Genomic DNA, 23386 nt, shown 5'->3' on the forward strand with positions numbered 1-23386 from the left:
AGAGGAAAGTCATAGAGAAAGCCCTTAACTGGGATAGAAATCAGCCAACTTCCCATGCAAGGGGTCAAGAACTGAGCAATTCACACGTTCATCAAGTGAAAATTCTGTCAAACCTAACAGAAAGCTGTGAGATCAGTTTAATGCAGCTTGACACCTTACACCGCTTGCTTATTTCAGCTACAACTCTGCTCATCCCTTAGCCCTGCTTCCCAAAGATCCTGCTCATGTGGCCTGGGCTGGCTGAACTGGGGGAGTGGGAGATGGAAGGGCTGCAACTCTTGCCAGCTGTTAATGCGAATTAGCACCCAATTGGCTGAGTCGAGTCCAGCTGCTGGAGACTGGGGATGGACAGACACATTTTTAATTATGCCTAGGGAGCTGCCAGGATGTAACTCAATCCAGAAAGTGCTCCAGGGCCCAAAGGATGAAGCAGGTGTGCTAGGAAAACTCAAACACAACAGAGCTGGATGATGCAATGCAGGGAGGGAGCCAGGAAGCTGCAGCACCACCAGCCTGAGTCTCCCCATCACACTGACCCAGGACGGACTGCTGTTCTTATACCACAACCTGCACAAGCCACAAAACCCACCAACCTACCTTGCCCAGGGCAATGGAACAAGCAGCCAGGCCAATGAGACCCCCCTTCCGGCTGTGGGGATGCTGGGAGAGCGCAAACTCCTGTGACAGGATCTGGATGACGTGTTTGATTTGAGATGTGTTGTTCTGGGCCACAAACTCTCGCACCAGCCTGGGAAGAGGAGAGGAAAGCACACAGGGGGATTTAGGTTCTGCCTGATACAAACACTGAGGGGTTTGGTTCCCTACAGGGGTCAGAAACAGGGACTTTCAGCCACAACAAACACCGCAGAAAGTGGTACTGAAATGGGAACACTGACAGAATCCACAACCTCTCCCCTCCTCCCTGTTCACATCCAAGAGCAGCTCACTGCCCTCCTGCTGCTCCATCCCACAGCCTCCTCCACCATTCACAAACTCCAAGGCCAGGACGGGCTCTCGGGGGCCACCCCAGTGCAGCTGTGCACTTACAGAAAAGAACTGACCAGGTCTTCAAACACCCTCTCCAATAGGGCAGGTTATGGGGGTCGTTTACCCCCAGCATAGCATAGGCCAGCAGCCAAGAGGAGCTAAGCACACACCCAGAGCGCCAGTGGCTGAGTAGGGAATTGATGCCCATCAGACCCACATACAGTGCCAAGATTTTGGTTTTTTCCCAGCCACCCGCACATTGCTTCAGCTGATATGTATTTTACTACTAACTGCATATTTAAATACACTTTTAAACAGCACAGGCCTTAACAAAAAGCCAACCCAGTTTCCATATGCAATACCTGCTCTGCCCCAGGAACTTGCAGCTTGTTACTCAGAGATAATTAATGCATCAGCCACGATTAAACAAATAGATCTGTATCTCTGCTCCAACCTACAGAACTGCTTCCAGAACCCTGTTTGCTGATCCAGCCCTTTAGCCCCAGTTTCCCTGCAGAAGAACCACTGGCCAGGCAGGGAGGCACAGGCAGCTGTGGAGCCAGATGTGGAGGCAGCTGTGCAGGCCACGTTGCACACAGCTGGAGCATTGGTGGTTCAGTGGTAGAATTCTCGCCTGCCACGCGGGAGGCCCGGGTTCGATTCCCGGCCAATGCAACACTTGTTTTTCCTTTTTTCTTGGACTTCTATCCATAATGCAGACTCAGGCCCCACAAAAATTAATAATCAATCTTTACCTTCATTATAACTAAAGGTGCAAAAACTTTCACTGCCTAACTTGATACAAGGTTTCTTGGGTACTATACGGATCTCACACTGCCCTCTCCCAGACAGGTGCCACCGGCCACTCACACACTTTACTATACAGAAAAATCATTATAGATGATGTTTATGAACTTCTCCCTCAAGAATTATGAACACGAGCTCTGCTCAACTTGCTCTGAGCAAAGCAGCTGTTCCCTTTCCCTCTGAGGGCACTAGGCAGACCCTCCCTCCTCGCCTTACCCCAAAGCCAAGTTCTCCAACAGTTACAGCCCAGTCTGTTCTCTCTGCTGATTTCAGGAAAATGGCTTCATCTCCAGTCCTGCTCCAAAAAGAGGAACATCTCCCATCCAAAACTCACCCTTCAGCTTGGATCATCGCTTCCAGCCCTGCACTGGGCCCTACTCTAAGATGATGCTTCAGATCTCCTCCAGGAGCTGAGAGCTCAGACAGAGGACACAGTGCTCCCCAGGCAAAGCTGTGGCTCAGCACGGCACACAGCACACAGACAGCGCAGTGGGGGCAAGAAGACATTCAGGGAATGCATAGAGGCAACACTAGAGGGGCACAGTCACACTAACAGGCACCAGCAGACCTTTGCCTGGGATGCTCAGAAAGCAAGGCCCGAACTCTGGTGCCAACAGCAGCTGTGCAGGAAGAACCAAAAGCAACACCTGATGGTGAGGGGTGACAGGAGCACTTCCCACTTCTCTAGCCAGGAACCAGCATGGGACAAGCTGGGATGAGGCCTTGGGGGAAAGGTGGGATGGCACCCCAAGGTGATGAACCCAAGCTGACATGAGATGGGCCCTGGGCAATAGGCACAGTTGGGCTCTGCTGCCCCCACTGTGGCTTCCTCCACTGCCCTGCAAGACCCCCGTGCCTCCAGCCACAACCAGGGCAGGGTGTGGAGTTGGCCATGTCACAGCAGAGCAAGCACCACACCTTGAGTGAATCCTACAGCAATGCCACTCACGTATTCACCTTGCACAGGGCTGTGCAACCACACTGAGGACCCACCATCACACCAGGCCTTCTGTGAGGGGCTTGTGGGTACAATCCTGCCCTGGAACACACCCTTGGAGCCAGCGGGTCCTCACTGGAACCCGAGATTCAACAACTCACTCAGGGATAAACTTCAGTGCCCGGTGGGATGGGGCTGGGAGCCAGGCAGCAGCTCTGGGGGAGATCCTTTCTGCCCAGGTACTGCCCAGAGCGCTGTCCCCGACAGGGTCACCGTGTCACCTGAGCCCTTTCCCGGGACTGCCGCGCCCGCGGGGTGCCATGCACGGACCTCCCGGCGTGACCCTCACTCCCCCAGCTCCCAGCAGGGACACCCCTTCCCCCAGCAGTCCGGATCCCCGCGGTCCCCCCTGGGTGACCCCTGTCCCAAAGACCCCAGCTCCCCTCTAGGGTCACTCCCTCCTCCTACTCCGGCCCTCCCGGGTGTCCCCAGGGTGACGCCCACCACTGCAGTCCCCAACTCCAGGCGGGCACAGCCGGACTCGCCCCAAGCATCACGGGCCGGCTCTCGCCACGCCTGGCCCGTAAGGAGCCCCAGGCGCACCAACACCCTCCCCGCCCTTCCCCGGGGCGCCGGGCCGGCCTCCCCCGCTCCATCGCCGGGGCCGCCAGTAGCGCAGCGGCGCCGCCCTCATTCCCGCTGCCCTCCCGGTCCCGGGCAGCTCCCGCCCCTCACTTCTCTATCTCCAGGGCCGCCACCTTCCTCTTCTCGTAGAGCTTGTCGGTGAGCGCCCGCACCACACCGGGCGCCAGCGGCGCCAGGTCCCGCTCCGCGTTCATGGCCCCGCCGCCGCCAACCGGCGGCCACGTGACCCCGCCCGGCAGCGCGCCCACGTGACAGCGGCGGCGCGCCCACGTGACCGCGGGAGCCCGCCCGGGAGCGAGGGGCAGTCCTGGTTCCCGCACCTTCCTCTGTTGGGATGAGAACATCTCTCTCGCTTTGAGCGCTTCGGTGCTGCCTGTGCAGAGCTGTGCCGTGTGCTTGTCTCTCCGCTGCCCGCAGAAGTGTCTCTCAGGTCCATGATGCCTAAATAATCAATCTTTACCTTCATTATAACTAAAGGTGCAAAAACTTTCACTAACTTGGTACAAGGCTTCTTGGGCACTATACGGATCTCACACTGCCCTCTCCCAAACAGGTACCACCGGCCACTCACACACTTTACCATAAAAAAAAATCATTATAGATGTTGTTTATGAACTTTTCCTTCAAGAGTTATGAACACCAGCTCTGCTCAACTTGCTCTGAGCAAAGCAGCTGTTCCTTTTCCCTCTGAGGGGACCAGGCAGCCCCTCTCCACTCTTCATCACTGTCATCAACGCTCTTCTTCACCAAACCCGTGGGGTTGAAGTAATTTTTAATTCGATGTCAACCTGTTCCAATAAGACTGCTTGATATTTCATCATTAATTTGCTGATAGAACAGAAGGGAGGCCATTGGTTAAGGCAGTTTGTTAACTTTTGGGTTTGTTGTACAAGGAGTACAGTGGCAGCTGCCGCCCTCACCTTTACTGACTTGATCCATTTGCTTAGAGAAACACCTTGCTGGTCACTGGAAGAGACCACAAGGTTTTCCTCGTCAGCCTGAGAAGTTCACAGAAATCTTCGTTTTTCTCACATTCCCTGCAGCTATTGGTGTTCAGACACCATCCCCAAAATCTCCCTTTATACTGAGCACAGAAACAGCCCTTTCGCTCCATGATCGATCGCAGCGGAGCGGCTGTAACCACAGCTTCACTTAGGGGAACTTAAAAACCATCCTCATTCTATAAACTTTCTCACAGAGTGTCTCAGGAAGGGTGCGGAGGGGGTTTTGGATCGACCCATCCCAGCGATCTCTCCCACCAATAGCCCCAGCACAGGAAGGGGCTGTGCAGAGCCCACGCTGTTCCCGGGGGGTCTCACACACCTCACCCCATGCCCTGGGCTCAGCAGCTCAACTCTGCCAAGAAGGATAGGACAGAGCGGGTGGGACTGTCCCGAATCCGAGAGGAGGGAGAGGGCGGGGCGAGCTCTGCGCGGGTGGGAATGCCGGCGGCGGGTGGGAATGCCGGCGGCGGGTGGGAATGCCGGCGGCGGGTGGGAATGCCGGCGGCGGGCGCTGTAATGACGGCGCTCGGCCACACGAGGGCGCCGCTACCCGGGAGCGGCGCCGGACACGCTCCGGCTCCGGGAAAAGCGCGGCTGGGAGTTCTGCGCTGGAATGAGCCTCGGGCCGGCCGGGACACGCATGGCCCTGAAGAAGCAGCTGAACATGCTCGTTTGGACACGGGAAGGAGCAACCCGCGGGCTCTCTCCACCATCCACCACGCTGTTAAATGCCAGGATGCAGTCCAGAGACTTCTCCACGCGGGAAGGGATTTCTCTGGAAGATATTTGCACATCGTGAGAAATGAGAAGTGATTCAAAGATGACCTTCCCTTGAATTATGTGTCTTTGCTGTGTCTGTCCCCAGGAGGGCGTTACACAGCAGCCTCTGTGGCACAGCCAGAAGAATTCAGGGAATTCTTCTCTTGATGTTTGCAAAGCCACACTCAGTCATCTAATGCTCATTAATTAACTGATAATGGGCCCTGCTTCAAAGGACTTTTTCCTTAAAGTGGCCAGCAGTTCTCCCTGATGGCCATGAGGAGCAAGCTGGATTCAGCTTTGAGGAAATACAAAAAACTTGGAGAATTAGGTGTGCTTCAGCACCTCTAGAAAAAGGAACGTGAGTCAAGAAACACAGTAAAAAGTTCGGTAGAAATGCCCCTATCTAAGTCCTTATACTTCAGATTTCTCTTTACACTAACCAGAGGTTCACTGCACCTATATTCCCCAAGAGAGCCAAGGTGAGATCCTGGGAGACTGCTGAAAGCAATGCAAGCTGGTGCTTTTGTTACTGGGAAGGAACAAATACGAAAGAGACAGTGATATTAGACCTGGTCCTGCCACCAAAAATCGGGAATAAAACTCCTTTATGTAGTACTAAGCAGGCATTACTTCATGGCAGCACTGGATGCAGGGAGAAATGACTCCACCTAATGTGCAGGGGAGGCTTAAGAGGATACACTATTGAGTCCCTCCAGTCTGCGTGGTTGATCCCAGAGGGTGTTCCTGGGGAGTCTTCAGCCACCCTCAGTGATCATTGAGTCCCTGGACTTTGGTCAACCCCACCTATCGTGATCTCCCATATATGGTGGTGTTTTCCCCCTTGGTTGCATTAGGGCACAGAATGTTCTTGAACAAAGTGGGTTGGGCTGGTTACAGAGGTGGTTGCAGAGCCCTCAACCTTCCAGTCACCATTACTCATTACTACCCCATAACCCATTTACCACAGTTCTGCTGGTTAAAGAACTCACCCAGCCGTGGCTGAGGGTCACAGCTGGGACATCCTGATTGTTTTCCCCAGTCCGTGGCTCCATCCTTTGACTCCCCAGCTGCATGGGGAGGACCCAAGCCAAGGCAGAGGGAATGTGCTTTCACCAGCACTGGGGGGCTGAGACTAGGAGCCTCCTGAGAGACGCAGGTCAGTCTGGAGCTGAAGGGACTGACAACAAGCTGTCAACCCCTCTGGGTCCTTCTCACCCAACCCAGCCAGTCCTCATGAGTCAAAATGCATTCAGGAATTAACGTGGGGATTTAATGGGATCGTGGGCAGATTGACACCAGTGAGAGAGAAATCTTTCCTGCAAGGGCCAAGGACAACCTTTTGCCACCTACAGCTCCCAACCTCTGAGTTGCTCTCAAAAAAACTGTCTCAGCCTGTGTGTTGGTTTCTGAGCCTGCTCAGGACACAGCTTCACACCACTTCCCACACCCGCTTCCCAAAATAGAGGAGCAAGAAATCACACTGCTTCTGCAAACCACATGTGAAGGTTCACATGGGATGACACGACCCTGCCAGCTCAGGCCATGTGAGAGCTGCCAGCACCAGGCCAGTCACCCACACAGCAGTAATGGCAGTGCCTGAGGTCTGTGCAGCCCCTGCCAGCACTGAGGACATGTGCCAGAAGCCACAACTCCTCTGCATTAAATGCAAATTCTATAGAATATCCTGAGTTGAAAGGGATCCACAAGGATCATTGGTGCCAGCTTCTGGACAATCAACAATGCTGAAGACTGGTTCTCTAGTGTGTGGCACCCTTGTGTGCAGCATCCTTGGCCAGCCCCCAGGGACCACACATAGGGTCACCCCTTAGACACAGCCAGGGCGCTGGGTGAAAATCAGCCTCCAGCAAAGCACAATCTCTTTCAGGCAATCTCAGGACAAAGCACAAGAAACCACATGCCCATAAGGCATCTAAATGGGTTTACAGAACCTTGTGATGCACTTGAATTTCTCCTCCAGGTGCAGATTGAAAGGGCACTTTGGAGCAAGCCATGGACAGCTCAAGGGGGTTTGCAGGATCTGATTTTTGGGTGCACAGAGTCCTCAGCTCGTGCTGAAACCCACAGACCTCGAAGTGGGTCAAAGGGGAGCATCTAATGCCCATCAAGCTCCATCCAACATGCCTCCTGCTCTTCCCAGAGTATTTCTATATGATGTAGATCATCTGATTTTGCTGGGTGCAGGCACTAAAGCTCCTCAGCCACTTTGTTTCAAGATAAGCTGGACCAGGGCCACAATGAGCATTGCAGTAAGGCACAGCAGGTCCTTGTGCTGATCATCCCTAGGTAGCAGTACTTCCCTCTCTTCACAAGTTATGGCCCTGGAAGTAGTCTCCACTGACTTTACTTGAGTTACTCTGACTAGTGCTGATTTTACAGATGATAGAACATTACCCATTAAGTCTTCTTCCTTATGCTTTGCACAGTGGTCAGACGATTTTAAAGCTCCTGATTCTCTATCAGACAGAAAAATGCTTGTCCATCAGACTCCAGCCAAAGGTCCCTCTGAACAAATCTCTAACAATAAATACAATGTGTAGTCCTTGTTCAAAATTAAACAAGCCCTGACAGCTGTAATTTGGAGATGCTATTTAAAGCAATCAGCACCAAATACAATCTTACCAGCTACTTCAAAAATCAACTCTGCAAACAGATGACTATTGACTCCCATAATGGAGAACAAAGGAGGAGAGATGTGTTCCAGCCCTCTGCGTGACCAGGATCTGGACATTCACCATTTTAAAATGTTTTCATGTGGACAAACACTGAGAGCCTGGAAATACAAAGAGGATGATTGCAAAGGTTAACAATACAACTAGTTAAGTGTAACCAGCTGAGAGCAGCAGGCTGCTCCTAGTTGCATCCTGCAGGAGACAGGAAAGCAGAAGGTTTCTAGCCATGGAAAAAGAGAGATTCTCAATGGGTCGTCTTCTTTGAGGAAGGCTGCAGGAGATGGCTCTCAAAAATTGAACCCTGAGGACACACTCATGGCACGTACAGCAGCCTCCCTGACTGTGCTGTCCTTCCACGGGGCCAAGAGCACATCGAGGAAAAGGAGGGAGGTGAAATGATGGAGCATTTCCTGAAGTCCTCACCGAAAAGGAAACATCCCTGCTCGTCTCGACCACTTCTGCTGAATCCCAGAAGGTGTCCCCACCGGCCCGCACTGATGCACCACATCCTAGGCAGGCAGCGAAGCCACAGCCCAGCGTACCCTCGGAATGGGATTCTGCAGCGGGTCGCTACGGAAAAAGGAAGGAGAAGGTAAAGTAGCAACTATAACGAGCACAAAATGAAAAACAAATCAAACCCAGTTCCAGTTTAATTTACTTCCTAGGACTGAATCCCCAAATTAATCAGACAGATGTTGAAGCTCCACCCTGCTGAGTATGGAAGCATCTCCATCCATTCCCTGCCCCAAAGGAGCTGGGACCCTCACCCTGGCAGAAATCAGATTATGGCTGTGGGAGGCTTTTACTTGGTGTAAAGCCAAGTTAACATCACTGTTGAGTTACTGTTAAAGGTCACTCACATAGTAGAACATAATTCCCCCCTGCTTTACTGAGAGCAAGACAAGCATATTCCCAGGACATGCTTGCAGTCCAATAGCCCCACAGAACTCCTGGAGATGGAACTGAGGGGTGACCAGACAGGATTGGCAGCGTCCAGGTCACACCAGGGACTGCTGGGGACAGGGCGGCCAGGAGACAGAGGGGAGGTGACAGTTACCACCAAAGAGGGAACATGCAAAGCAAGTTCACAGCTGGAAAGGTTTCCTGCAGAGGAGAATGATGACTCTTCTCAGTGCAGAGCCACTGAAAAGGCGGCTTTAATTGAGTCAGATCTCAAAAATGCATGGCATGGCAGCTGGGACCAGAAGGACTCCTGGGGTCCCTGAGCCCCCACGAATTCTGTCTTCCCTCTGCCACATGAAGTGCACAATGGGGAGTAAATCAACCCTTCTCCCAGCATCTACTAACACACCAATAGCTCTGGGGTGGGCATCTCTGTGTACTCCCCTGCTCTTTGCAAGCCCCATTCAGTTTTCCTGGGAGCTGAAGTCCTTTCCAAGCTGCTGTGCTGTACAGAGCCAAAGGTTTCCCCTCTCTCTTTCCCTGGCTGCCTCCCTGTCCCAGCCAAGAGATACGGATGGATTGTGACACATTCCTGACATCCCAAAATCCTCACCTTAACCCTTAACCAACTGCTACTTGTTTCTCTGATCTAACAAAGACAATCTATGGCAATCCATCAGAGTTCAAAGAGTGTCTGGAGGATGCTCTTAGTGATATAATTTTAAGTTGGGTTCGCCATCACCTCTGCAGGAGCCCCTTGGGTAGCCGGAATTAGCACAAAAATCCCCAGTGCAGACTTACAGCCAAAAGCATGCAAAGATTTGGCACCTGGATTCAAATTTACCTGGGAACCCCTTCTCCCAAGAGTTTGAAGATTTCTCACCTACCCTTTGAAGACAGGGATGCACCAGGAAAGAACACAGCCATACCAAAAACAGCACTCTTGGGCAGAGCAATGCCAGGGGTTTCAGATAGATTTTCCCTTGGGAAAGCTGTTTGATGCACAGCTTGCAGGAAGCAGGAAAAGAGTGAAGGGTGAGAAACAGATGGTGAAGTTAAGAGAAATGAGAACTGGAAGACTATGTCATCTTACTCATCACTGCCACATGAAGTGAGGGCTATTCCCACCAACAAACCAAGAAGAAACATCAACCTTTTGTTTCACAAACAGTAAAGCTCTGCAGAGACAGGCCTTGAACCTCCTGCACCTCCTGCCCAAGGGAATTCAAGCATGAGCCATCCAGGCAGGACCAGCAGAATAGCATGGATAGGGACACCCCTTGCAGTGCCAATGTTCCTTGGGCTCCCACTGTGAGACCTGGCTAATGAAGATGTGCAGAAAGCAAAGGCAGCAGCTGGCTATGCCCCAGGTTTTCAGCTGAACAGTGCTGGCAGAGCAAAAAGAAGTCACCTTCCAGCCAGCATTTGCTGGCTGGCTCTGAAAGCAGAAGGCAACCCCCACCCAGCTCTCACAGCCTACTTGGAGCATGCATGACACACGGACATCTCCAAGGCTTGGTCCTGAGGGCACAGTACAAAGCCAGGGAGGCAGCCACCTGATAGCACCTTGGGATGTGCAGTGCTTTTCCTCCAGACAATGCTTTTTTCTTCACCTCCCCTGCCCTCAGTCTGCCCCTCCAACACTGGGGCTGCTCCCCAGTCCACCAAGGGGAACGACAGCTCTCAGGGTCTGCCACCCTTGTGCAAAGGAGGAGGCTGAGGCTCCTCAAACCCAAGTGCTATAGTTAAAGCAACACCCATGCAGCTGTTCTGAACTCCAACCTCCACTGTAGTGTCCCCAGCCAATGTCCTCCAGGTGTGTGATAGTAGGCAGAAGGCCTGAGGCAGAAGAACCTGCCTCAGACTTACCACAGTGCTCCTATGAGCTCAACCAGAGAGTGTCTTGCCCAGGCCTGGGACAGGCTGGCTGACCTGCCAGCTGGAGAAAAGAGCAACACTGTGCTGGAAGAGGCACAGAGATAAAAGGTGCACAGTGACACTCACCATGCTGAAGGTAGAGGAAAAGGAAGCTCACAGACACATTGCAAATAGGAAATCATCACCACCCACCTTTGTCATGGCAAAGCCTCACTGTCCCACACCTCATGTCTGTCTTTGTTTCTCTACTATAGGCTTGCTAAAAGCATACAGTCACTGACAAACATCCTTGGCGAGCATCTTATTTACTTTTCATTCTGTCTGAATGGAACAAGTAGCAAATTTCCAAGTCTTCCTTGCTTCAGTTCCCCAGTGCCTCTGCCCGTGAATACAGAGACTCTTCTCTGTGTGCAGCAGCTGCATGGCCATCCCAGAGGTGATCCCTGCCCAGCACTTGCTCCAAGAGCCACTTCTCTGGTACACCCAGCACTGTTCTGCTGCTGTCAGACTTCACACAGCTGATGGATACATAGGGCAGCAACGTTCCATCATGACTCAGCCCTCCTTTCCTAAGTTACCCATGGGATTTAAGCAGGGAAATAGCACCTGTGGGGCTACCAAGGCCAAAACTGTACTACCCATAGGGCTGAACACACCAAGGGGCAAGAAAGGAGTGTGCACAACTGTCACTCATCTGAGACTCCCCAGTCCCAGGGGCACAGGGGATGCACAGATTTCTGATAGATGTTCCCAGTGTTCCTGCCTCTCCCTGCCAGTGGCTGACAGAGCATTGCTGTCAGATTTCTGCCTTGCACTCTTTTTCACTGTCTGCATTTTCCATTTCTTCCTTGTTATAAAAACAACAAAGCAAAACCCCATCAACTATAGCACAGAGGTGGGATTTGTTTGGGCAGCACCAAGGCTGGGCTCTGGCTTGCGGGGTCCTGATCAGGGGACATGAAAGGTGAGAGGGTAGAAGCAGGAGATATTATTAATGCTATAGGAAGACCCACTTGGGAGGAGAAAGGCTCCTGGCTTGTTCAAAACAAATTGGCTGAGAAAATCCTGGATGGAATGGAAAGAGTCATGTTCTACATCTTTAGCTCAACAAATCCTTTCCCCAAAGAATCTACTGGCAATTCATTACACTGGATTTATAGCCAACAAGTTCCAGGTCTCCAGAGATATCAGATCAATACATGGAGGAGGTTTGACATGTGCCATGAAGGTGCAGAGCTCCTTGCTGATCCATCCTGGCACATGGACCACTTGGTGCCTGTTAGCTCAGTCCCAGGGAGGGAACATGTCTTGCTTGAAGGGGACAAAGAGGTGATGCATGAACAGCAATGTTCAATGCAAATGACAAGTCTTAATAAAGGATGAAAACTCTAGAGTACAGCTATGTTTGGGGATGAGACTTTGGCAGCCTTTGTCACACACAGCCTCTAAGAAAATCCTTGTAGTGTACTTTCAATTGAATGTCATCCTTTTGAGGGGAAACCCAAAGAAAGCTGAGGAGCTGGTTACTGCCTTTAGAAAGAGGACAAGTTAGTCTTTCAAGAAGAAAACTTGATGGTAACAAATAGAATGAAATGTTTGAATTGGAGTCCAGGTGTAGTATCTCCTATGGAGCAATTCTGGAGGTCTGTTCCAAAGTCAGAGAAAACCTCTTGGTGCAAAGGCTTGACTCAACTCTGAGCTGTCAAAGGTCCAAGGGGTGAGGAGAACCTGTTCGCAGTCTCTCTAACTCCCTAGGTGTAGACAAAGTAACCATGAGAGTCTCATGGCTCAGCAGTGTCAGAGAAGAAACATAGGTTGGCATGAGTTGGGCACATTCAGCTCCTCAGCCATGGCTGGACTGTGCTGTTTATACCTTTGCTCTGCTCAAAGCAGCAGCACTGACTAGAGATTGAGTAGGAAAGGACAGTTGAACAATTAGAAGTAAAAAAGGGATCTAAGCACACAGTCTTGTCCAGGCAGAAAACCAACATTTTTCTCTCTTGGCCAAAATAAATGTGTGTGTCTGATGAATGCTGGGAGTCTGCTGATCGGCCCCAGCAAGGTTAGATGTATGGATGGTTAAATTCTACTGATCTCACCTTCCTGAGACTTGATGTTTGATTCCCTCGATGTCAGACTGAGTTAGTTTGATCTGAACATTAAGAACACCAACAGTGCTCAATGTGGACCAGATATAATATCTGACATGCTGCCCTTCTGCTGGGCTCTTAATGAGCAATTTGAGGTGTTAATAGCTTAGAGACCATCTTCATTTCCAGCTCTGCCACAGAGAATCACATGGTGGCTGCTGAGGGGTCCAGAGAGAATACATTACTGTTTAATTAACATGCAGAGCAGAACAGTGCTAAAGGGGCCATGCCAAACCCTTTGGAGCAGAGGATGCTCTCCTGCCAGATCCTTGGGACCCTCAGCTGCCACCAACTTAGCAGAGTTGGGTGACTCAGCAGCAGCTGGAAGAGAGAGTGCCTGCAGGCTCAGGTCCAGCAAAGCCAATTTAGTGGGAGATGGGGCGATTAAAAGCTGGAAACTGATTCAGCATCCCCATTTCCAAAAACCTAAATTGTTTCTAAAAAAATAGGAGTAAAGAGAAACAGGCAAGCAGCCAACAAGTGGCCTCAGAGGAAATTAATTCCTTATGGGCTTTGCTGGAATGTGCTTGTTTCTCTGTTATTATAAAATATATGCATTGTTCTAGCATCAAAATTAGATTTCCCTTTAGCTTGTAATTAAACCCTAATCTAATTTGCTAGAAGATGACAGGGGCCTAAGCAGAGCTTACAGTCCAGCTTCTCATTCTCTCTCCACCTCTTTCTGTCTCCTTTTGCAGCCTTTCTTCTGCATTCTGCTTGTGATGGTGCTGTTCATCAAGAAGGGCCACATGAAAAACTTGCTGGGACTTGGTGAGACTCAGCTGCAAATGAGTTGCCTCAATGCCCAGGGCTTCTTGCCCAAGCCCTCCTCAGAGCCATAACTAATTTCCAACTCCCAAGAAGTCATCTCCTTTGAGCCAGATCCCAGTTCCCTAAACAAAATTGTTTCCGGATGAGCTCTATTCTTTGTAACTGCAGCATTTCAATGCCCAATGGTTAACTTGGCTTGGTTTCCTGGGGCATTATGGAAAAACCATTTGCTTCTGTAATGAAAACTGCCCAGATCAGACTTCCGCACTCTGCAGAGGTCACAGTAGGAGGAACTGCCAGAAATGTGCTTACAGATGTGTCCCAGCATGACTGCAGAGGAAACCAGTATGAGCACTACATCAGCAACAAACTGGTGAAGAACATCTATTTCCTGAGCATCCAGCTTGACTATGACTGGTCAGTGTTATTTCCACAAGGGAAAGTCAAAAGCACTTTGGTCAGATCCCAGGCAAACAGCCTTAGTCTTTCCAAAGGACACCAGGAAGAAAAGCTTCAAGGAGAGGGCAAAGGTGCACATACCTTAGTGTGTTCACCTGGCTGCCTGTCTGGAATGACCAGTGGTAGTGGACAGCAATTGGGCTGCAGTTGGTCATCTCCACATAACGCACTTGTTCAGTGTCATTCATGATGCAGCGAAAGTCCAGGGCCTTGGCTGGGATATGGAGATTTGGGAAGTAAACTTCGCCCCAAATGGAGATCTGCTTCTCATGAGGATGCTCCATGAACCGAATCTTCAGATCCTTCTCTGCTACCTGGATATTCAAATCCTTTTCATGAGCCAGGTTAAATTCAATGCAGAGATGAAATTCCTCCCCTACCCCCAGATTCTTGGGCTGCAAGGAGATGAAGAGCATCAATCACCTGTGTGATGAACTCCCAAGGTCTGACAGCATGAAACAGTAAAGGTTCAAAGTGTGACCCCAGCTTGGGCTTCTCAGTTCTCCCTTCATTTATTTACTGCATCACCACATTCTGGTCTGAGATTTTCTCAGGCCCACATTTCTGTGCTTGGCAGCAATACAAGGGGATGGCTGCTAGAGAGCTGGGATGCTTTCCAGGAGACACTTTTCCTGCATGGCTTGCTCAGACCTGAGGACTGTGAAGCTCTTCAGACCCAAGGAAGGTGGAAGCCCATTCCCAGGGTCTTGGCTCTGGTGGTAGGAGCCAGGCAGCCATAACTGTGCTCACAGATGCCCTTTTGGATTTCCAGGCAAGACGTATCACCAGTGGCCTGATCATTCTATTTCCTTTCTAGAACCTTTCTCCCTCTTCAGCAAAACCTTTTGGCTCAGAATTGCTCAGGAAGAGTCCTATTGATGGTGACTGAGTGAGTCTTCCTCAAACTACCACTAAGGCAACCCATTAAATCCACTTTCAGAACACCAGTATCAGCAGGAGCTTCGTGCAGACATTTCACATTCACTTCCTCATCTGTGCCCAGTGGTCTTGGAGCCAGGGAATGCACACCAGGGCTAGCTGGCAGCTTCTCTGCAGAGTTGCATTTCCCCTAGAATGAAAGGTCCAGGGAGGAGAACAACCCATGACCCTGCTAAAATCTCCCCCTCTGAGTTGCTTTCCAAGGGTGCTGCAAGACCTTGGGACACCAGGGCTGGCTGAGAGACTGGGGTCAGTGGTTATGGAAATATTGACAAAAGTCAAGCTGTCAATTATAATGATCCCTGGGAACAGTTTCCCATGTGAAGGGACACCACACTGATCATTAGAGCTGACCCACTGTGTTTGTTTTCCTTCTCCAGGACTCAGGGCTAGACCAGCCCTCTGCCCATGTTGGTCTGCAGAGGAAAAGTGATGCTGCTCCCAGACACTCTCTGCCTTCACCGGGCTTTTGTTTGACTCTCTGCTTCTCCCAGAGCATTTGGCACTTGTTTCATTTACTTGCTGCCTGGGCTCTTAGTCTAAGTATAACTTATTTTCTCTGCCCTTCCTTTCTGCCTCAGCATGTGACACTGGTAACCTCCTGTTTGGCCTAAAGGAGCAATATTTCCTTTAGCCCATATTTTGGGATCAGCATTGGGTTTTGGTATCTATGGAAACACAAAAAAGCCTTAGCAACTGATGGTGGCCAGCAAGGAAAGCAACTGGTGCTGCCATGGAAACTTGTGGTCTTAAAACAGTTCCTCGGAAGCACTTGCTCCTTTTCCCAGGCAAATGTCAAGGGGCTGCAGGAGAAGCCCCAGGGCAGTGGATCTGATGGGGTAGGCTCAGCTCTTGGTGGGGACCTCACCTGGGGAGTGCTGGAGAAGCCTTCCAGCACCATCTCCATAGTCTGGCCTGGCATCAGTTACATCAGTGGTGGTTGCAGCTTAAACACAGGGCTGACAGGTCTGAGGCTCTGGGAAGTGTTTTCACTCTTGGTGGTATCAAGGGCATGACGCTGCTGAAAGATGCTGAAACTGTACCTATCCAGTACAGGTGATGGATGTGTTGTCCTGTGTTTGTTACTTTGAACCAATGAAAGCAGGGAGTGAGGCTAGAAGAGAAGCAGAGATGGAAAATGTCATGGCAGCACCTTGATGCTGTTCCCTGACTGCACACTCAGCAATAAAATCTCCACTGAAAAGGCCACTGAAGCTCAAAGCTTCAGCCACAGCCAGGCCTTGGCTCCACTTAAGTTCATCATCCAGCAGCTGCCCTGTTTGCATACAGCCAGGAAAAGCTTCATGAAAAGCATCTTCTCAGTTGCTGCCTCGTCTCAGAGCATCACCAACCTTTGCTGCTTGACACTGTGAGAGTTTTTCCAGGGTGCTTCCTGCAGGTCTCACTGTACCAGACACTAAGCTGGCCTGTCCTGGCTGCAAAAGCAGAGGGAGGAACAGCTTTGCTGCTGTGTCACCTTTGCCTTAAGAGGTGCTGTTTCATGTGGCAGCATCCTCTGAGGATGCTAATTTGAAGCTGCAGGATATAGAGACTCATCTGGTGATCTGGGCACCACTTGCTTGGCTGATGGTGCCCCTGCCGTGACACTCATCCTGCTCGTTCCCTTCAGCTCTTAGAGAGCATTCAATCCTCATTGTTCCAAACAGCTCACCGTTTGCCTGAACAGTGCAGCTGGGTTTGTGTTTTAGGAAGAGAAATGCACGGTGGGAACACAGGATCAACAGAAGTTTCCCTGATACAAAGATGGCAGCAAGACCAGGTCTAGCTACTGAGGGCATAAAGCAACAAGAAGAGATTAATAACTCCAACTAGACAGAAAACTAAATGAATGTTCAATGGAAATTGATTCCTTTGTGTAAAGAAACACTAACTGCAGGCTAGTCTGGAGCCATTATTTTATTCTCAATAAATCTGAGCATGGCCAGGAAACAAATTGTTCCTGGAAAAGTTATTGGTTTTTTGAAAGGCACCAAATATGTGGCTGACAAAGCGCGTGCCTGCTGCCAGCAGCTCCATACAAACACAGAAGTGAAGGTATAGAAGAAACTCACTTTGAAACAGACGGTTAACCAATGATGTGTACAAGATTAGTATGAGCTGGTTTATGCTGGGGACAGCAACACATGATAGCTTGGAGAAGCTCTGAGTAGATGCAGAATTTGTGGCTCTGGAAACACCCAGCTCATTCAAGCTGTTCCCATCTCAGCTCACCTGGTGGTAACTCTGAGCTGACAGCACTGGCAATAACCCCAAACCAAGCCTTCAGGCACAGATGGGAAGGAGGCAGAGGACATGACACTAATCACATTGACACTGTCCCTTCTGTTTTGTGGCCAGTTTGTGGTTGCAGAGAGCACAGGACATGTGGACTAACACCCACCTCCCTGCGATGTCCCTACTTGTGTGGATGGCTGGTGCACCACAGATAAAATTCCACAGTGTCAGGGCTGGCTTTAACCAGCTCCAGAAGTTCAATCCACTCAACATGGTGAAGAACAAACTTCCTCTCAAGCCTTTTCAAGCGTCTCACAGATTCCCTCTCCAGCACCATTAGACTTATGCTCATTCACCACTGTATTCAAATTAAGGGACCAATTTTTTGTCTGATTGCAATGACATAAATGCAGAGAAAATCTGTTGACTTGAACAGAATGAACTCAGCTTTACAGCAGGAAGCTGAGGGCAGAATGCAGCTCAGCAAATGCTGGGCAGTTCATGGCTGCAGAGTGTTTCCTGTCCCCACTGGAGATCCCTGCAGGGAATACAACTCATTCAGCTCCCCAGGAGAGGAGAAAAGAGATCAGGAAGAAAGCAAAGTGATTTATACAATGACATCTCTCCCTCCAACAGCCACCCTTCTGTCCCCATCCTTCCTCTGCTGCTTTCAATCAAAGAAACTGCTCTCAAGAACACACAAATGGCTTCTGGACTTGAGCATATGGTACAGGATTTCAGCTTATGATTTTGGAAACAAAATGGTGCCCCTTCAGGAACATCCCCAGTGACTCAGCTAACAGAGACCTCACACCAGGGCACATCTCTTACTCACATGATGCTCAAAGCTGGCAGTGCTAAAGCCCTGCCACACATCAATAAAGCTGCAACCCCACCTTCTGAATTGTGTATGGCCAGACTTTTCCCATACCTGGATATTCTGGAATTCCTGGGAGCAGATGGTCCCTCTGCAGGGTTTTATGGTAAATTCCCTTGGCTTCATGAGACCTTGAGCTCCCTTTCTCCAGGGTGGGTGAGTGTTGCTGGATATCTGAGCAAAGCTGTTAGTGCTGGGCTCTTCCAAGCCATCCTCAGGAATGCAGAGGTTGAAGGTCATGGGCCTCAGGGAGGTGGTAGTCAGGCGACAGGACAAGGTGTGAGGAAAGCCTAGAAAAATGACACAGGTGTCCATGTAAGCACCAATTATCTCATGATTACTCGTGTGAATGTCCTGGTAGGATAAAACTGTGCTTAGAGTTTAGCTCTTTTTTTATCTGAACTAGAGCTCATTGAGCAGCTCAGTGAGGAATAATTGTCATTTAGTTCCCTTTGATGCTGCTCCCAGATTGCTGCTGCCTTGGAAAAGCCCACTCTTAGCCCTTCTGAACATCACAAGTTTCTCTAACGAGGAGGAGCTCTCTCACCTGCCCCAAACCAGCACCAGTTATTTCTCTCTGATGAGTGTGCACCCAGACTGACCATTTACTCTAAAAGTTCAAGCTGTAAAACTTCCTGTTAACTCCATCACCCTCCCACTGTTTTCAAGATATAAAAGCGATGAGTTGTCATTGAGAAAAAGCTACAGTAAAAGAAAGAGGATGGAATTGGGAACTAGAACATGATGCAAAGCACCCTAATGCAGTTTCTCCAGGCATTAGCCTTAAGGCATCTCCTGGTTTGGGGCAACCAGACTGAGCATGTAGACAACTCACAAACTGTTTCACTGGAGGCAGACTTGAGGCTTGCTTTGAGAACAGCAGCCTGGAACCTTACCCAACAAACGGGGTTATCACCTCCATGCTGCACACTGGCCATGATTGCTGCCTGCAAGAGTTTGCACCACTTTAGCTCAGACTTGCTTTCCATAACAGAAAGCCAGGGACACAGCCACACCTGGTGGGGGTGTCCTGCAGAGCCAGGACACCAACCCACAACCTGCTCTGCAAGTCAACATCTGGCTTGGCTGGCCAGCTCTGTGGGGAGGAGACATCTCTGAGGGCATCCTTACCAAGTGTCCTTTGAATGTAGATGGGGAGGAAAAACCAACTGCAGGCACAGCCAAGAGCTTCTCTGTGGCCATGAACAGTGACCACTGCCCAGCTCCAGCAGTGACTCCAGAGGGAGGCAGGAAGGGCACAAAAAGGGCAAGCACAGATGTTACAATCCCAAGTGAGACCGAGGGCACCAGATGCAGACAACACTCAGCAGCACAGTTAAAGGAAGCAGGATAAAACAGCTGCCTTTGGCTGAGGAGGTCTTATGAATAAAATCAGATTAAGCAAGATGCATTTCCTATTACAGAACCATATTTCTACCTGGTGCCTTTCTTGTTGTTTCATTTATTCAAAAGGAAACTAAGAAGTGGCTGAGTGGTGATGCAGGGAGGGAAGGAAGCAGCTCAGGAAAGGTAATGAGTTTTCTTAAAAAGTCCATGAACAGCATGAAAACACAGAGGCATCCTGGGTGCAGAATGATAATGGCCCTTCAATCAATCCACAATTGATTTCACATTTAAACTGTAGATCATCTCAGCAAAAAGCCTTTTGTGAGCCTGAGATAGAGAACTGGAATCTGCATTTCAATGGCGATGCTCTGGATGCTCAGCCACCGGCTCTGCCAGCAGAGCTGCATTTTTGGTAGGGAAGCAGCCCATGACTTGGAGGACAGAGGTGCCTGAGGCACAGCTGTTGCTGGGGCATTTGACCTGGCTGGGGATAATGAAGTGACCTCACAACACTAATTAACATCTCACACTAAAATTGCATGTGTCCAGAGCAGCCACAGGCTGGTACATGGCTTAAGATCCCTTCTCTTGCAGTCCTGTCCCCTGGGCCCTCCTGGGACAAGGGCTTTCACAGTCATTCTGCTGTCAAGGATTGGGAGATTGGAGCAGAACAGACTATGAGGGACACCAGAAAATACTGGCTTTCTAGTCCTTTGGTCTTATTTGACCTCATGATGGGAAATTGCTGCCTAAGCCACCAGCAGTCCTGGAGTTAACACCCTGAAGAGGCTGTTGTGGAGGAACAGGAGTGTGGGATGCTCTTATGTTGAAGTGCTCCATTTTGGCAACACACAGGCCTCTCACACTCTCTCACACTGTGGTCCGTGCCCAGGCCATACTCACCAAAGAAGATACTTCCTTTGGTGGCTGGGTGGAGGGCAGGTACATCAAAATGGTAAGGGTGCTCAGGGCACCCCAGCAGGCAGGACATGGCCTTGAGTTGCTGCTGGCCCGATGAAGGATCCTGAACACACACCCAGAGATGGCTCTGTGCCTCACTTTCCCTATCTGTAAGGTGATTGATACTGAGGTGTCACCACAAAATTGGACCCACTGTAACCAGCTTTCCCAGCCACAGGTTCCCTGCTTTGCTATTTCTTAGCTGGAACTGGTGTTTCTATGGAGGATGTTTCTCAGGAGATCTTGACCCATACAATCATTACAGGCAGAATTTTGAGGCATGAGCCCAGGAGAGTCCCAGCCATCCACTGAGAAAAGCAGCAACAGTTCTACATGGTGGGCAGATGAATCTTAGAGGAAAGGACCAGCTTGTCACCAGTGCACCAGCTGACACAGCCAAAAGCAATGGCTTGAAAAACAAAACATGGGTGCCCTGAATCTACCACATCACCTCTCCCAGTCTTAAATTCGGCAAATAGGCTCTAAACTCCAAAAGTCACTAACATCACTGAAATCAGCACTTGAAGCTGCACAGAACTCACAACTTTGTTTCATGGTTGATGCCAATCAATGCCCACTCTGCCTTTTTGTTAAAAATCAAGGATCACACTGAACTGTGCCTTCTATTTTATTCACAGGACTGCCACTGGCTCTGCTCTACACATCTCGACAAGCAAAACCTGCCCTTGCTCAAGGAGAAAGCTGCTTATGCAATAGAATCCCGTGACCAGTTTGGGGGAGGGACAGAGTAGAATAAATTATTTGATTGTGAAATGTTCCCTGTTCATTAAAAAAATAAAAAAAGGAACACTTTCTCCAAACACAAAGCCAGCATAATTGTTTCTCTACTGAGGTCAGACCTACTTGCTACTCTTCTCTTGCAAAGTAATAACCTTCTTGTTCTTTTTTATCCATTTCCCTTAGTTTTTTGGTAAAATTGACTGCAGATTGCTTTCATTTCTTTACTGTCTTGATCCCATGGCTCCCAACAGCATCAGCCCAGACACAGCCAGCTCCAAAGCTCCAGAACACCAGCATCAGTTTTCCTACCTATAGCACATTATCCCAGCAGCCCATGGTTCAGTGTGTGGGATAAGCCCTCATCCTGATGTGGGCCTGAGAAGGGAGTTTTGCCTTTTCCATCATTGCCATTGTTTTTCCCCACCTCTACCCTTTGCTGGGTGAGGATTATCTTTTGCAAGGGCACCAGACTTGGGATGATGCTCAAGTCCTTGTGACAGTCCCTTCTGCAGAGCTCCCTGTTTCCCTCATCATCCCTTTCCTGGCTATGGAAAGGAGGCACCAGAGCACTCACTGCACAGACAGGAGCACAGCCCACACAGGGGCATGAGAGATGATGTGAGGCTGCTGCTGCCCATTTGGGATGGATTATTAACAGGGGGTTTTAGAAACATGACTTCTGGTGCAGAATCACCCAGGCTGGCCCATCCCCAAAGCCCTGGGAGCATCACCAACTTCATTCAGACGCGGCCCTAAGACCAACACAGCTCACTGCAGTGCTACAAGTTCATCACACTGAGTCGCTGCTGCTCCAGGTGTGCCCAATCCCAGCAAGGGCAGGACACATTCAGCTTCCATTGTAGCCAACCAGTTTATTTTACATAGAAGACACCTCAGGGCAGTCCTATCACCAACTTCAGAAGCTCTCCCCAACTCTGCTAGAGTAGATAACTTTGGGTTACTGTATTTTTTCTTTAATCTGATAGTTTCTTACTCTTTGCTCACTCAGAGATGTGAAGAAAGGATGTGAGGTGCATGGCAACTCCACCTATTCCAAAGAGTGTTTCTCTCACAACTACTCAGAGCCACCATTTACAAATTGACCTTATTTAGACAAAATGCAAATCTGGCGCCAAGCTACTGAACACTCAAGAGATGACTGCCTCCAAGTGACACATCCCCACAGCTCTTGTTGAGATTCAGCTCTCCTTGTGTCTGGAAAGAAATGCCCCATCTGCCAGGAGCACCACCCTGCAGTCAGGACCAACAAACCCCGCCACAGCAAGACTGTCACAGTCCTGACTTCTGCAGCAGGAAACACTGCCATTGCCCTGGACTTACCCATCTGTTTTGGAATTCCTTTCCCTAATTATTGACCTTGCAAAACCTGTCCATTAAGACAATTAAGGCAGATGCAGAGGGATGTCCCTCATTTCTTAACCTTGCAGCTACTGTTGAAAATATTCCTATATTCAACCTCTGCCATGAAATTTGAAAACTACTCTCTCCTCTCATGTGTTTTACACCTTCATTACAAATTGCACTTGGGAATCCTGTGCTGAGCTGAGGTTTACCTGCAGTCTAGCTGCTCAGCACAGCACTATCGTCTACTCATTTACCTTTTCACATGTAATAAAAATAATAAATTGACAGAGAGAAACAATAAGGTATCAGCATCAAAAATGCATAGACAGCACAAACTTTTGGTAAAAGACAACTCAGTGTGTCCTTCTCTGCCACAGCCAAGCTTTTGAAAGTGTCTGGCATGATGTAGTGCCTCATTTTCTACCCCTTTCAGTTGCTCTCTCTATTTTTTTGCAGACTTGACACCATTGAGGTAGATGTAAAAAGGTAGAAAAATCACTTTGATTCCTTCCCAGAAATGGTTTGCTCTTTCTAGAGCCAGGGATGCACCAAGGCTGAAGTGTAGTAAGCAAGAGAAAGCACTCCCAAGCCCTTGTGCTGAGCCAAGAGCCTGGATGGCTTCCCTCTGACTCCCAGGAACAGGCAGGAGGCACTTGACTGAAAACAGTTTGCAATGGACTCAAGCTTGAACACAGCCAGTTTGTTTGTTGCTGCTTTTGAGCAGCCCAAGCACAAAGGTGCCTTGAGTCTGGGGCAGGAACAAAAGCCTCTGAACACTCCACTTTTTGACCCAGCGTTGCTTTCATATGCCAAGGAGTTGTTTTGCAGGAAAGCCTCCCAGATGCTCTCCAAGGGCAGTTGCCAAAAAGCAGGGATGAGGGTTTCCTGAACAACTGATACACCTTTCAGACCCCATCAAAAGGGTCCAG

At 49.8% G+C, this 23386-nt stretch overlaps 1 protein-coding gene and 1 non-coding gene across 2 annotated transcripts in view; one reads left to right on the top strand and one right to left on the bottom strand.

Annotated features, from left to right (window-relative positions):
• The window catches only part of VAC14 (VAC14 component of PIKFYVE complex), a 58515-nt gene extending 54897 nt beyond the window's left edge, over positions 1–3618 (bottom strand). Inside the window, exons 1-2 of the mRNA XM_071567564.1 lie at positions 3467–3618; positions 598–748 (exon numbers count right to left, since the gene is read on the bottom strand). Coding sequence (XP_071423665.1) covers positions 598–748; positions 3467–3570 — 255 coding nt within the window. The 5' untranslated portion in view covers positions 3571–3618. The remainder of the gene's footprint in view (positions 1–597; positions 749–3466) is intronic.
• Positions 1592–1662, top strand: TRNAG-GCC (transfer RNA glycine (anticodon GCC)). Its single transcript has one exon. It is a non-coding gene; the product is annotated as a tRNA-Gly (tRNA).
• Positions 3619–23386: the final 19768 nt, after the last annotated feature.

The sequence above is a fragment of the Pithys albifrons genome, chromosome 12, assembly GCF_047495875.1.
Source record: "Pithys albifrons albifrons isolate INPA30051 chromosome 12, PitAlb_v1, whole genome shotgun sequence".
Taxonomy (NCBI): Eukaryota; Metazoa; Chordata; class Aves; order Passeriformes; family Thamnophilidae; genus Pithys; species Pithys albifrons.